Genomic DNA, 14,049 nt, shown 5'->3' with positions numbered 1-14,049 from the left:
TCGAGGCAGGGAGAACACGTTTTTCAGATGGCTGAAAATAAAAGAACGATGGGAAATGCTGACATTAGCTCTGCAGAACACTCTCCGTTAATGTCAGTGAAACACTGCCACCCATACCAGATGAGCTCTGCTTTTCAACTTAAGCAAAGATACAGATTGAAGTAAGATGCAACGATCCATTTGTGCACGAAGCTATCATTAAAAAAACAAGATTTGTGCCGGGAAATGCACTGAAAATAAATTTTTATGAAACGAACATGTATTTCTTGGGGAAATGCTTCTGAAAGAAACTTTGAAATGCTTTCCATTACTTTTCAAAAATGTGTACTAATGATTCTTAGGGAGAAGGAGCACTTTCCTTCTACAAGTGAGAAAAGAGATTGGAGGAATCTAATGATTCAGAGAGCAGCGTAGTCATCATTCTGAGATACTTGCCACACATGCATACCCATTTTTTTACCCAAATGATCACAGTATGCTTTCTTGATGCTGTTCTCTAGAATAGGTATGAGTTAAGAGACAACTTCAGCTCCCCCTCGGTGTGTGTATTTGTGAAATGTTTTGAAATTACCGTATTTTTCACTCCATAAGACGCACTTTTTTCCTCCTAAAAGTAAGGGGAAATGTGTGCGCGCTTTATGGAGCGAATACAGAGGGGAGGCAGGCAGGAAAAGCCCCCAAGAGCCGCACACAAGCTCCTCTTGCGGGCTTTTCTCCAGGAGGGAGAAGGGACAGATGCGGCCAGTCAGTCCCTTCTCCCTCCTCGTAGAAAAGCCCGCAGGAGCCGTGCACCCTTTAAGGAGCGCACGGCTCTTGTGGGCTTTTGCGGGAGGTGGGGGAATTTCCATAGCCGTGTGCAGCCTCTCCCAACTGGAGAGGCTGCTCACGGCTAAAGAAGCCAAGACAGCGAGCGCGATCCATCCCGCTCGCTGTCGTGGCTTCTGCCATAGCCGCACGCAGCCTCTCCCAGCCGAAGGGGCTGCGCACGGCTAAAGAAGCCAATACAGTGAGCGCAATCCATCCCGCTCGCTGTCTTGGCTTCTTTGCTCTTTGGGGCTGGGGGAACCCGGGCTTCCCCGAGAAGCTCTGGGAGAAGCTGACAGGCTTTTTTCCCTTGATTTTCCCCTCTAAAAACTAGGTGTGCCTTGTGGTCCAGTGCACCTTATGAAGCGAAAAATATGGTAAATAATGAATCTCCATGTGTGTTTCAGACATATTTTATGACATGTGTGTGCAGTATCTCACCACCCATTCTAGAAAGGCAAAGGACCACAATTGCCTCTGCAGAGGGGTTTCTGTATCTCCCTCTCTTCTCCAGATGTGGTTTAAGTGGAGGCTTGGCAACACCGAGAAGCTTGTGATATTCCTCATCAACTGTGTTTGCTCTCTGTCTGCTCTTCAGGTTCTAATAGTGTGCTGCACGGGCCTGGCAGGGATCATGCTGCTGAACTACCAACGGGACTACACGGTGTGGGTGCTGCCGCTCGTCATTGTCTGCCTGTTTGCATTCTTAGTCGCTCACTGCTTCCTATCCATTTATGAAATGGTCGTGGACGTCCTCTTCTTATGTTTTGCCATTGACACCAAGTATAATGATGGCAGCCCTGGGAAGGAGTTCTACATGGATAAAGTTCTTATGGTAAGTTCTTTAGAATGTGGTGCGCTTCTGAATACAAGGAATCGTGTAGTGAAAAGAGCTTAAGAGTAGTGATAGGAGGAACTCTGTTCTGGTTTGCTTCTTCATCTGGCTTGTCTATTTGTGGGCCACTGTATTTTCTTAGCATATAAATCTGGAACGTAGGAAAGTGCTTGAAAGTTCAGTTCTTGTTTCCTGTGATGGCAGTCCAGCAAGATAGATAGATAGATAGATAGATAGATAGATAGATAGATAGATAGATGCTAGTGGCAACAGTCCAGTAAGATAAAGATATACAATATATATGGGGGAGAGAGCCATGTACTCAATCAGTTGCTTCTTTGAGGGTTCTGTGCTGTATCTGCTTGCTCTGCTGAAGAAGCAAGCACTAGGGAATCTTGCTGGACCCTCGACCATATTTTGCAGGGAAACAGTATACAGTGGTACCTCGGGTTAAGAACTTAATTCGTTCTGGAGGTCTGTTCTTAACCTGAAACTGTTCTTAACCTAAAGCACCACTTTAGCTAATGGGGCCTCCTGCTGCCACCATGCCGCCAGAGCACAATTTCTGTTCTTATCCTGAAGCAAAGTTCTCAACCCGAGGTACTATTTCTGGGTTAGCGGAGTCTGAAACCTGAAGCGTATGTAACCTGAAGCGTATGTAACCGTATGTAAACATGCATTTGGGGGAACCATTTCTTAAATATTTTATCATCTGCTTACATGGCATTAGTAAAAGGGTAAAGGTAAAAGACCCCTGGACGGTTAAGTCCAGTCAAAGGCGACTATGGGGTGCAGGGCTCCTCTCGCTTTCAGGCTGAGGGAGCCAGCATTTGTCCGCAGACAGCTTTCCAGGTCATGTGGCCAGCATGACTAAATTGCTTCTGGTGCAACGGGACACCGTGACAGAAGCCAGAGTGCACGGAAACACAGTTTACCTTTACCTATTTATCTACTCGCACTGGCGTGCTTTTGAGCTGATAGGTTGGCAGTAGTGCTGCTATTGTGACCCATCTTAGATGAGGCTCAGTATTGGGCCCCAACCCCCAAGTGAAGAATGATTTTCTATGATCATGAGTCATGATGGAGGACCTTTTCCTTACCGTCTTTCAGGAATTTGTGGAGAACAGCAGAAAAGCAATGAAGGAAGCTGGCAGGGGAGTTGGAGCCGAAGGCAGGGAGCTCAAGCCAATGGTAGGTCCTCTGGAAGAAGTGGCTGCTCTCTTCCAAGAGTTTCACGTGTACTTCCTGTCCCTTTCTGTTTTCACTGACTATGCTTCTTCAGGAGAAGTCTTTGTCGTTTGTGTCACTCAGGATGTTCTGCTTTTTTTGTTTGTGAGCTTGCCTATCACCTGGATGGCAGAGTTTTTGTCACAGCTGAGACCATCTCCCATAAAAGTAAGCTGAAAGGAACTGTATCTTCATGCTTCTACTGTGTTTCTCTAACCCCAGAGCGCAACCGAATTCTCTCAAAATTACCTTTGGGTTGTATACATAGAGAGGGGGAACCAGTCAATATGAAACATATATAACTATGTGCCCAGGTATCCTTTTTGTGGTAGGGTTTCAAAACTTAGTCCATGGTTTTAACTTGACATTTACTATCCTTTTGTTGGAAAATAAGATATTACACTGAGTTGCTAATAGGATTCTGGAAGGCACAGTGGCTATCGCTATGAGTCACTTGACCTCCCTGCACTCCACTTTGCTGCCTCTGGGTACCTGATATATCTGGCTGATAAATTCTGAGGTGATTTGGAATGATTCCAGCTTGTTCAATTCCCTGTTTATTTCCAGCCACATAAGCCAATTCACTTCAGCCTGATTTTGACGCTTAAACACTCATTTTTTAAGTTTCCACGCATTCCTCCATCATCAAGGAAGCTGATACAGTTACTCCTTTCAACCTGCTAAAGTAACATTTCTCCTAATTCTTCTCTCTTTCTCATTATTCTTTCTGTGTTTCAACATTGTGCCTGGTGGAGAAATGTGGATTTGGGCTCCCTCACTTCAAACACGTCCTTTTTCCATTTTAACATGCAGTAACTTTTTGATAAGTCATGAAATTCTTGGAGATAAGAGAAAGCCAGGAAACAGTATGAAGAAATTATATATTTCATGTAATCCATATTGATAGCGATACTGAAGCAACATGTCCCGTCCCCCTGCCGCAATATAATACTTGTGGCTGGTTCATACTATACGTTGGGGCAAATTTTTGCAGCCAGATACATTGACTTGGCAAGAGTAACATATACAAATGAGCTCATACCTCTCAGAATTAGATGTTGCGACCCTTATAATCTCCCTTGAAAAACTGAGAACTCTTAACCCAGCTCTTAACCCAGGTTTCTCCAACCTCAAGTCCCCAGATGTTGCTGAACTACAACCCCCATCATGTCCACCAGCATGGCTGATAGCCAGGGATAATGGGATTTGTAGTCCATTCATACCTGGGGATCCAGCATTGGGAAAAGCTGTATTGATTCCTTTTCACCGGTGCTCAGTTGGCAGTGCTCTTCTTTTTCAAATGCATAGGTGGGCATGATTTACATGGGGCAGGGGCCTGTGGATTTCATTAAGGGTCCCCCCCTCCCCATAATTTGATCACTCCTTTTCACTCAAAGCAGATCTAATGTTTGGCTGTGAGTTATCAAAAAATGAGTTGATACAAATGCATTTGTAAACCAGCTTGTAAGATTAGTTGATATAATCAATGTAAACGACAGCTATCACAAATAGTTTTTAAGGCTGACATGAGAGTTAAGTGAGGAGAAGATACTGCACTTTGCTCTTCAATGGTCTTAACCATGCATTAGACTTCAGGGGGTCTAAGGAGCTGAAAAGGAAAGACTAGTTGCTGGCTAACTAAGCCTACAACATAATTAGTGTAATAATTGCTAAAAATGGCCCATGTGCTGGCGCCCATGTGACCAATTTGTCTGAGGATATGAACTAGCCAGAAGACAATATGGTAGGGTGACCACGGAATAGCACTCAAAACAGAGGGCAACACCAATGCATGTTTATGAACTTGTGAGAGCCTCCCAGAACACAAGAACGCAATAAAACGGATCGGCAGTAGGCCCACGCCAAACACAGGGAGATATTTCTTCATAGAGCACAATTAACACATTGACGTAGCTGCTTTATTAAAAATGAACATAGATGCCTCCTGAAAGTCATTAGATAAATTCATGAAAGTTCGGTTTCTCGGAGGCTACTAGTAATGAATGATAACTCAGAATGAGACCCACGTGTGCAGAGGCTGCAGACTTCTAATAACAGCGTGCCAGATGTTTGGGGGCAGGCAATAGGGGGTGCTCTGCTTTTGAGCTTTCTGGGAGCTTCTGCATGATCAAGGCTGGAAACAGAATATTTGACTAGATAGATATTTGATCTGATTCAGCAAGGAAGTTCTAATATTCCTTTCGCATGTTTGCTCAGGGACCTGCCAATCCTCTCGGTAGTCCTGATTGCTACAGTTTGAAGCTGAAGCTAAAAATTAACATTATTTTTTTGGAACATAATGCTAAACAACAAATAACTCTGCACAACCCTCAGGCTTGCATGTTCCTCCTTTCTCTCTTCTCTTGGCATAGCTGTCTGAAGATCAGAAGCACTTGCTTCCTGATACATCCAAACCCAAACTGCTTAGAGTTAGTTCAAACAAGCCAAGATCAAAATGTGTTTTATGATCTTGACTTGTTCACCAAAAAGGAAAAAGACAAAATAAACAAGTGGAGAGGCCTCTAGGTCTAATCAGCAGGTCCACAGACTCTTTTGATCAGGCCCAGTCTTGCTCCCTCCACTGCTCTCACCAGTTTCCTCTTCTCCACCCATCTCTTCCTCTGCTTTTCCCCATCCCGGCCGCAACCCTGCTGTTTCTGCTGCTGTGAAAAGAGGGAGAGGGAAGCAGCGTGCAGATAAACTCAGAGGCCCAACCGTGACCTATGGTGATCAGGGCACTGTAGCATCCTTCCAAAAAATGCTGTCGCTACCACATCTAGAACTGTGCTGTCAGAAGCTGGGCTATTAATTGGGCACACAGTTTTGTACAAACTAACCTAGTGCAACTTGTTGGTTTATCTAGGTTCAGCCAGAGAGAAAAATCACACTATATATATCCACATTGGAAAAGTTTGACTAATATGTCTAATTTTTCAGACCTTCATTCTCGTATCAATCCAATCTCTGTTTATTGTGCCAAAGACTGAAAACCGGTGCAGTAGAAAAGTTTTTAGTGTCAGTGCAGCATACATTTTTCAATTATGCTTATGAATCTATGTTCTAAATATGCACTGTTCTGAAAAATTATCTCTACTGGTACTTTGTAGTAAAAACAATTAATGCACTGGTGGGATCCTTAGGCAAAATGTACAATTGGGTTAAAGGATTCAAGGAAACTGCAGGAAAAGTGAGATTCTTATGTTTACGATGTGATCAGATTGATTGTTTATACAAATTGTGTTAAAACTGACTAAATTTTTAAAAAGTGTCTGTGTATGTATATATTATGTACACAAGCACATAAATATATACAATATTACCCAGGAATAATTTTTTTCAAGACTTTTTAGATAATACTAGATAAAATTTTAAAATGTCATACTTTTATTTTAAGGGGAAGATTGGTTATTTTTAATTATTAAAGATAAAAAGGCCAAAAAGAAAAGAAAGAAGCTGGGCTATTAACAGACGTAATACTTATTATAGGTGTTGGCACATGCATACAATGGTTCTCATGCATATGGGGAAAAGCATAAGCCGCACTGAAGCACATTCTCTGTCATCAGAATTAGACCCACTGCTTTCTTTCTGGGGTACACACCCAGCGGGTACACATACCCCTAAACATTTTGCGTTGCCCCAACCGACGGACCGATATGCCAGCTGTCTCCGCAGTAGCAGCGCGGACTGGAGCTCTGTCATTCTCCCCGCTGGTGCCAGGGGAGGGGAGTCTGGGGTGGCCCTAGTGGAGGCGCTGGCGCTGCTGCTCCTCGCTCAAGCCGGTGAGCGCTTGCCCCTACTCGCTCAAGCCGACCCCACTGCTGCTGGGGGTCTTCCCGTCCTCTCAGCGCCGCCACCTCGGGTCCCTCGTCCAGGGTTTGGGGGGGGAGGAAGGGTGCAAGGAGAGAGAGAGCAGCCAAAATGAGAGTACCCCTAAGCATTTTTTAAGGGGGAAAAGCACTGATTAGGCCTACATATATTTTGTAGCTATTTTATTTATTTAACTTAACTATTTATAAGGCACCTTTTCACAACCAGACCAGTGGATTTTCCATTGCACTTGGCTAGTTGTTGTTTTTCACTTGCACATTTTATTAATGTTTGTCGTTGACACATGAAGGCAGATTCCCCGTTGATCTGACTTAGGCACCTGAATGAAGTTATCAATATAATAAGCAAAGACTGAATGCAGCTGACCATTTGCCAAGTGATGACTTCCCACAGAACACATGTTGATGACTTCCGTTGCTGCCAAGCAACAGGGAGGATTTCCCCACACACCTGTGCAAAAGCAGAAAGCTGAGGAAGCAGGGAAGTGTTCAAATTGTTTCCGTCACATGGTTGTGTATCACAGACCGTGTGGTTCCGTATCGTGTCGTGGACAGGGTGTGAGCTTTGGATCAGGAACACAACCAGCTCTGTCAAGAAAGCTGCACTCTCTCAGCCTAACTTGCCTCATGGGGTTGTGAGGATAAAATGGGATCAACATCACATAAGCCAACCTCAGCTCACCGAATGAAGAGCCACATACAAATCTGAAGTAGGCTTTAGTAAATTCTCAGTTGATAGACAAGCAAAATGCTTTCCAGAGCCTTCTGAGATTGTGAGCGCCTGTGGCATTTGAAACATGAAGTAGTTTGTTTTGTTTGGATCCACTTCGTTCATATAGTAGAGAAACTGATCTAATCATTCAACCAAGGCGGGCACCTAAGCATCTTTCCAAAATGCTAGGGTGATGAACTTTTTAAATTTTATAGTTCTAAAGGTGTTTTTTTTTTATAGGCTGTTGACTGAATTTTGATTCCCGAAGAGCTTTTCGGTGTCCCTAATTCGTGGCTCACCAAGTTTGTTAAAATGAGTTGTTGTTTTTAACTTTGAGCAGGATTCTGAGAATTGGTTCTGCGCAGACAAGGGCTATGCAGTCTTCTGCTTGCTGAAAAGCAGCTCCACCATAATTTGTGGCAGACCGTTTTTGAAACTCTGAGGTGTTGTTGTTTTTAAACACCACCAGACATGAAAAGTAGATGTTTGGATCCTGGCCGTTGCTGTGGCTTGAAAAAGGAAGCATATACGAACAATATCATTTCTAAAAAGCGTGTGTGTGTGTGTGTGTGTGTGTGTGTGACTTTAATGTAATTTTATTTTGAAACAGAGTTAAAAAGAAACTCAAACTCAACTCTATACATGCACAACACAGCAAGGTTACTAAAGGAATTAAGAAACTCACTGATTACAATCCTTATTATATTGTGCTTTGGGAGAACTAGCTCACTAACTATATTATTATTAATTTAATTGGTATGCCATCCTTCATCTGAAGATCACAGTGTGGTTCACAACATAAAAAATACAAAGCAAGAACACAAAATGCATAATAAAAGCAAACCAATAAACCCCCTTCCACAAACACCATAGGGTGTTAATATATATGTTGTATATGACATGTCTATCAGCATAAGATGGGCATTTGTACTTTATTGAAATTTGATTAGGAGTTTGAAGGGCTTGCATATAGAAAACAAACAGAAACCATGGTACCATAATATCTCTTTAAAAACCAGGATTCCTCATTGATTAAGTTTGTACATATGTCTCCCAGATTTTATTCAGCCACTGGCATTTAGATGATTGTTTGGATGCTTTAGAATACGTGCTATACGAAACTTTTTTGCTGTATGTGATTGCTTAAGAAGGTATATGCAGGAATCCATGGTCATTGGGTTCAAAATGTTGAGGAAGCATAGCTTTGGGAGTTACCTGCAGTAGACTAATCTGGAGAAAATTCTGGTAGTAATCAGCAACCATTTCCCCAAACTCCTGCATTGTTGGACATTCACACCCTAGATGAAAGTATGAGCCAGTCTGACTGTCTGTATCCCTTAGAATAAAACCATAGTTTTGATGCAGGTCCCTGGTCAGCAGGAAGGGACAGCAGCGTTTACTTGATTTTCGATCACCAGTGAGGTTCAGCATGGTGCAAGTGCACTGGCAGAGCCAATCCAGTGCCCCCTGCTGGTGTTTGCACTGCGCCCCTACCTTGCCCCTTTTCCTCCCGGTAAGTCATAGCAACACCGAAAGCAGAAAGCCAGGTATGTGCCACCACCTCTCCCCACTGTTGGAATATTCCGCCTGCTGAGAATTTTGTACAGTATTATGCTTCCCTTACGTTAGTGTCGATTGCTAAAGTTTCAAAAGAACTCCGCAAAGGCATTTTTGTATTTTTAAAGGAGGCTTTCCAGAATTAATGTTTCACTTTTTAATATCAGAATACTAGGGGAAATCAGACAAGCATTATTAAATTAAATGCCTGGTAATTACCAACACAATTAATTAATGAAACATCGTAGAATTTCCTAAGAACCTCCATGTAGCAAGACTTCTGTATGCACATTTTCTTGAGGATATTCTGTTGCAAAAACCAACGTCCCCACTCCCCATTCTTTAGTAAATTAATGCACTACATTAAATTTGCCGGCTTGAATTTCAAATGCAGATAACTTTTCAGAATTACTGTGCTGGTTATGATGGTGCTTTTCTGCCTGTAAACATCAGTGTCTTTTTTTAATCATTTCCTAACTTCATTTATGACTTATTTATATTTTCCAGGCCTCTGGAGCAAGTTCATCTTGAAGCTGGTCAGCCATTATGGAAACCATCAACATTCCAAAACAATATCTATCTTATCTATCTCTCTATATATATCTATATATATCTATATATATATTATTTAAAAAGCAGCCAAAATCAGAGAAAAGGAACAGGGATTTAATACTTTTTTAATGATTATTTTTGTGAAACATGTACTCTTTTCATACGGGTGGCTTTTACAAGCAACTTTTATCATTGTTCCATTTCAAATTCTAAACCATTGTGGTTTGTGGCAGAGCTATGATTGTAATCCGATTAAGATATTTCACAAGTTGGAGAAGGATTCCATAATATTTTAAAAGAATCGTGTAAGATTGCCGATTTGGAATAACGTAAGTGGGTCAAGTAATTTTCCCTCGTGGTTATTTTAATGAGCATAAATCTTTGAAACTCAATGGATAATGACTGTTCTGGAGGGGGAAATCCTTCATAGATTTTTTTAAAAAAAAAGAACTGGGATGAATAATACATTAATCATGTTGGATTTTGCTTGCTTTTTCGCAATGGGATGCTAATAAGATCCAGTAAGTTCAACTTAATCCAGTTTTTTTCCTCATTAACACATTAGACAATTTATATCTAACACATTTTTAAGAAAACCTAACCAACTCCTCAGGTATTTAGATATTGAGACAGCCCCTGAATCTGTGAAGGACAAACTAAAGGCATATATGGGAGGATGAGTTTTATATTATGCAATTTTTGTCCTCTTTCACCTTATCATTTCCCCTTGAGTTCAGCATCACCCTTTGCACATCATTGTTCCTTTGAACTACGCAAACTCTTTAAATAAGCGGTTGGACAGCAGGCTTCGAAAGCTCGGCCTCAGATATATACATTACTGTTCCTCCATGACTACATGGAGAGAGAGACCATACACAACTATACACAAAAAGAAAAATTAAGTACTGTAAGTCATTTAAGTTTCTCTTTACGGTTGGAACCATTTCTTGGTCTTGGTTTTCATTGTACATTTGGTTATTAGTGGAGTACGGTGGGGAAGAGCAGACAAATCTTTTGCGGGTGGGGTGGGGAATAATGTCACTGCCTTAGTCTCTAAAGCAGTTCTTGAAGTGGCCTCTGTGCATTCCATGCTCATGGTACCTGAGTGCCACAGGAATACTTCAGAAACTTCCAGACAGCAATATTTTTGTCCTTTTCTACCTTTCCCACACTCCGAGAAGGAAGGATCGAGCTGCTATCTTGGTTATTGGAGTGGCGAGACACATGTTGTGGTGGCAGAGGCCGTATGCTTGAGCACGCCAGACGCTTATATAGGAAGTGGGGTATTTGAAGCATAGCACTGGCTTGCGGAAGGATGTTGATGCTCCCCCCCTCCAAAAACTGCTTCAGCCCATAGCCCCCCGTCCAAGAGTCCACCCAGAGAAAAGGAGTTGTGAGACAAAAAACGCTAAGAGAGAAGGGTTCAGTGGCCTTTGTTCTCCACCCATATTGCACTTTAAATCGCCTCCGATCTTTCCAGTCCCTAGGAAGTTGGTATAGCCCCTATACTTGGACGTAGCTCTGCTGTTCGTGTCTGGCTGTCCCTTACCATAGTGAAAACACGTGGGAATATCTCTTGGGGTTCTTCATTGAAAGAGTTGAGGACGTTCAGTTTACAGTACAGCCATTTTCTGCCTGTAGATCAGCAGCAGGGAACTGCTAGGCCACCTGAATTTGACCCGCAAGGCCATTTTGGGCAAACTGCGTCTGCCTGTCACTCACTTGACAGCTTATGTGTTAAGATCCCTTAGTGCTATTGGTTCTCCTATATGGGGTCTCAGCACCATAGCACTAACATTAACTGGAAATCTTGGCTGCTGCCTTTTGCTGTGAGAGAGCGGACAGAGGCTTATCTCTGATCTTAGCGCTGTGGATGGGATCTTAGCACCACTAAGATGGGAAATGAGAAAACTGCTGCCTGCTCTCTGAAACTAAAAGGCAACATTTCTGACCATCCCTGAGAGCCTAACTTTCAAAGGCTTGATCGGTGCCTCGAAATTCCTTCAAAGGTTAAACTCTTACGCTGCACCAGCTCTTTAAGTAACTGGGATTTCCTAGAGAGAGAGAGAGAGAGAGAGCCCTTTCTCTAGGTAGACAGACTTCCCATTAAATGTATGTCCCAGTTTAACAGTGCAAGGTTCTTGTAGGAAAGAACTGAGAGTGCTCTCTGCATTCCTTACATGGCTTTCTCATACAGCAGGTCAGGTAGCAAGACTGCTTTTGAACTATACCATTTTAAATAGCAAGGGGTGTTTGTGTGTGTAGGTCACATGTTTGAACAAGCCCGGTCACCGTATGTCGAATACTAGCATGTCAGGCTGGGCTAGAACTCTTCTCCCCGACATCTCACCCTGTAGTCTGAAGTCAAACTGGAACAATTGTAGACTCCTCACCTGCCGCTTGTGTAGGCCAGAGAGTGGGACCTTTACAGATAGACATTGCTTTCCAGAAGCTTCCAAAGTTTGACAGGGCTCAATCCCCATTAATGCAAATGCACAGAGGCCCCCTGAAGAACTTCATTACGAGTTAAGTAGCTTTCATCTATCCAGTAATAAGAACTTGACCGTTTTTATATGTGTTAAATTCCTTTCTTCATTCCTGAGACTCTAAACTGCATAATGAATGCTAATATTCCATTGTTTGGCTTATTGTAATAGTAAATGCTTACAGTGTAATTGCAGAGAATAATTTCATGATCTGTTTATGCGATATATTCCGTTTTGTTACAATTTTTTTAAAAGAACTATTTTTGTTAATGTAAAGTTAAATATTTCAGAGCAGAATTTTTAAACTTTATTGCACTAAATGCAAATGTGGGGAGAGAGAGAGAGAAGTAATGCCTCAATGGATGGATCACTCCTTAAGAGAATCTTTTTCTTTCTTTCTTTTTTGGAAGAAGAGAGCTATTGTTCTAGATAAGCTTAGCTAAATGGGTGCAGACACCCAGTAGAGTTGAATGGCCACAAATTTTTTTATTATAAATGGCTGTTTTGATTCTGTGCTTCCTTTCAAAGGATCAGACCTTTTAAAATTGCTGCTGAAGAAAACATAGCATTCTGTAATTAATTGGTGGTCTTTGCTGTGTAACTAAATGCTTCAGTTTCATTTTTATAAATCATCTGACATCTTAAAACCTTTTCAGACTACTTGCAATAAATTTCAGGACAAGTTTAAAAAAATGGGGGGGGGCAATAATCCTTTCTCGGTCGGTCACAGAAACCAATCATGGAAGTACATTTTAAGACTAGAAAACTAGATTAGCCTCTGTTCCTGCTAACACTATAACCCAACGTGCTTAACTTTTCCAACATAATTATTGCCATGAAATCTTCGGTGTTTTGACATGAATCAACGTTGAATGCATGTGTGTTAGCAGGAACCAAGGCGTTAGTCTAGGCTTAAACTAGAGCACTGCTTTAAGTCTCTTTTAATGTATATATTACATGTTACTGTAAGGATATTTAGGAGGAGAAATAAGAGGAGCCTTAATTTGTTGGAGGAAGTGCCGTGGCTCTGCTGTGGCACTGGGTTTTGGACACCGTTTGCTTCAGTCGCTGGGAGTATGGCAACAACAGTGGGAAGAAAACCTGGGCTCAGCAGGTTGAAAACCACAGAGGCTGGATCCCAAAGCAAGGAAAATGGGTCACTTATATGCAGCTCCTCTGAGGTTAACTGCCGTTAACCTGTTTTAGGAAGGATCACTCGAGACGGGAGGCTTGGATTTGGCTCACCTTGGACATCATCCGAACACCTGCGTTGCCAGGTCCCACCAGCTTGTGTTCCCTGCTTGTCGGAAGCCCTGGTAAAAGAGAGGTGCTTTTCCGGAGTTTGAACTTGCAACTAGAATTGTAATCAGAAACAAAAATTTTGTATTTTTGTATACCTTGATTGTGCAGCATTTTTATATACAGGTCCTGTTTTACAAATAAATTTGGTTTCTTAACATGGTGTTTAAAAAGTTTTGTGGCTATTACTTCCCTCAGGCATCTGCAATCTGCAAAAGACACTACTGTACACATGGCAGCTGATGTGTGAACCCATGCCCCCAAGTGTTCATCCATGTGCAGATGCTCTGGTCATGCTACCTGAAGCCCGGACACTTCTCAGATACACTTCTGACTGTAGACGAATCAGTATACTTGGCCAAGTATTAATGTATTAGAACAGTAACCAATCAAATGTTAGTAATTTCAAGAGGGGCTGTATTCTATAAGACTTCAGCCCATCCCAGGAACATCAGAGGGCACAATGGCTATGCGTTTGGTGTTAAGAAAGTTGTTTTAAAAAAGAAATGTCTGCCCTTAACTTGTGTGTCCTTAAGTCTCAGCCCCTTCCAATTAATCGCTTGAAAGTTTAAGATTCATAACCTAGTGATTAAAACACTTAAATAATGCAGCCCTTCTGTGTTTTCTCAGTAGGGTAGGAGAGCTGGGACAAAATTCACATCTGGCTCTTTGGTTTCACATAGTATGTGGGCAGATGAGTCTAAAAAGCCCAGGATACAATTTTTCATGGCTATTGTGGCTCATTTA

General features: G+C 42.1%; 2 protein-coding genes across 3 annotated transcripts in view; both read left to right on the top strand.

Moving 5' to 3' along the window:
* The window catches only part of SLC44A1 (solute carrier family 44 member 1), an 86,432-nt gene extending 72,972 nt beyond the window's left edge, over positions 1 to 13,460 (top strand). Inside the window, exons 14-16 of one of the 2 annotated variants that reach the window (XM_083481463.1) lie at positions 1,403 to 1,639; positions 2,750 to 2,830; positions 9,473 to 13,460. In XM_083481463.1, coding sequence (XP_083337589.1) covers positions 1,403 to 1,639; positions 2,750 to 2,830; positions 9,473 to 9,496 — 342 coding nt within the window. In that variant the 3' untranslated portion in view covers positions 9,497 to 13,460. Of the gene's footprint in view, positions 1 to 1,402; positions 1,640 to 2,749; positions 3,055 to 9,472 lie in introns of those variants that run through there. The other variant, XM_083481464.1, reaches the window with a different exon arrangement.
* The window catches only part of LOC310696250 (uncharacterized protein), a 960,839-nt gene that overhangs the window by 714,886 nt on the left and 231,904 nt on the right, over positions 1 to 14,049 (top strand). The gene's annotated exons all lie outside the window — the stretch shown is intronic.

The sequence above is a fragment of the Podarcis liolepis genome (assembly GCF_965112155.1).
Source record: "Podarcis liolepis genome assembly, chromosome: 17".
NCBI classification, from domain to species: Eukaryota; Metazoa; Chordata; class Lepidosauria; order Squamata; family Lacertidae; genus Podarcis; species Podarcis liolepis.
The sequence above is the reverse complement of the archived record's forward strand: the minus strand, read 5'-3'. Positions and strand labels throughout refer to the sequence as shown.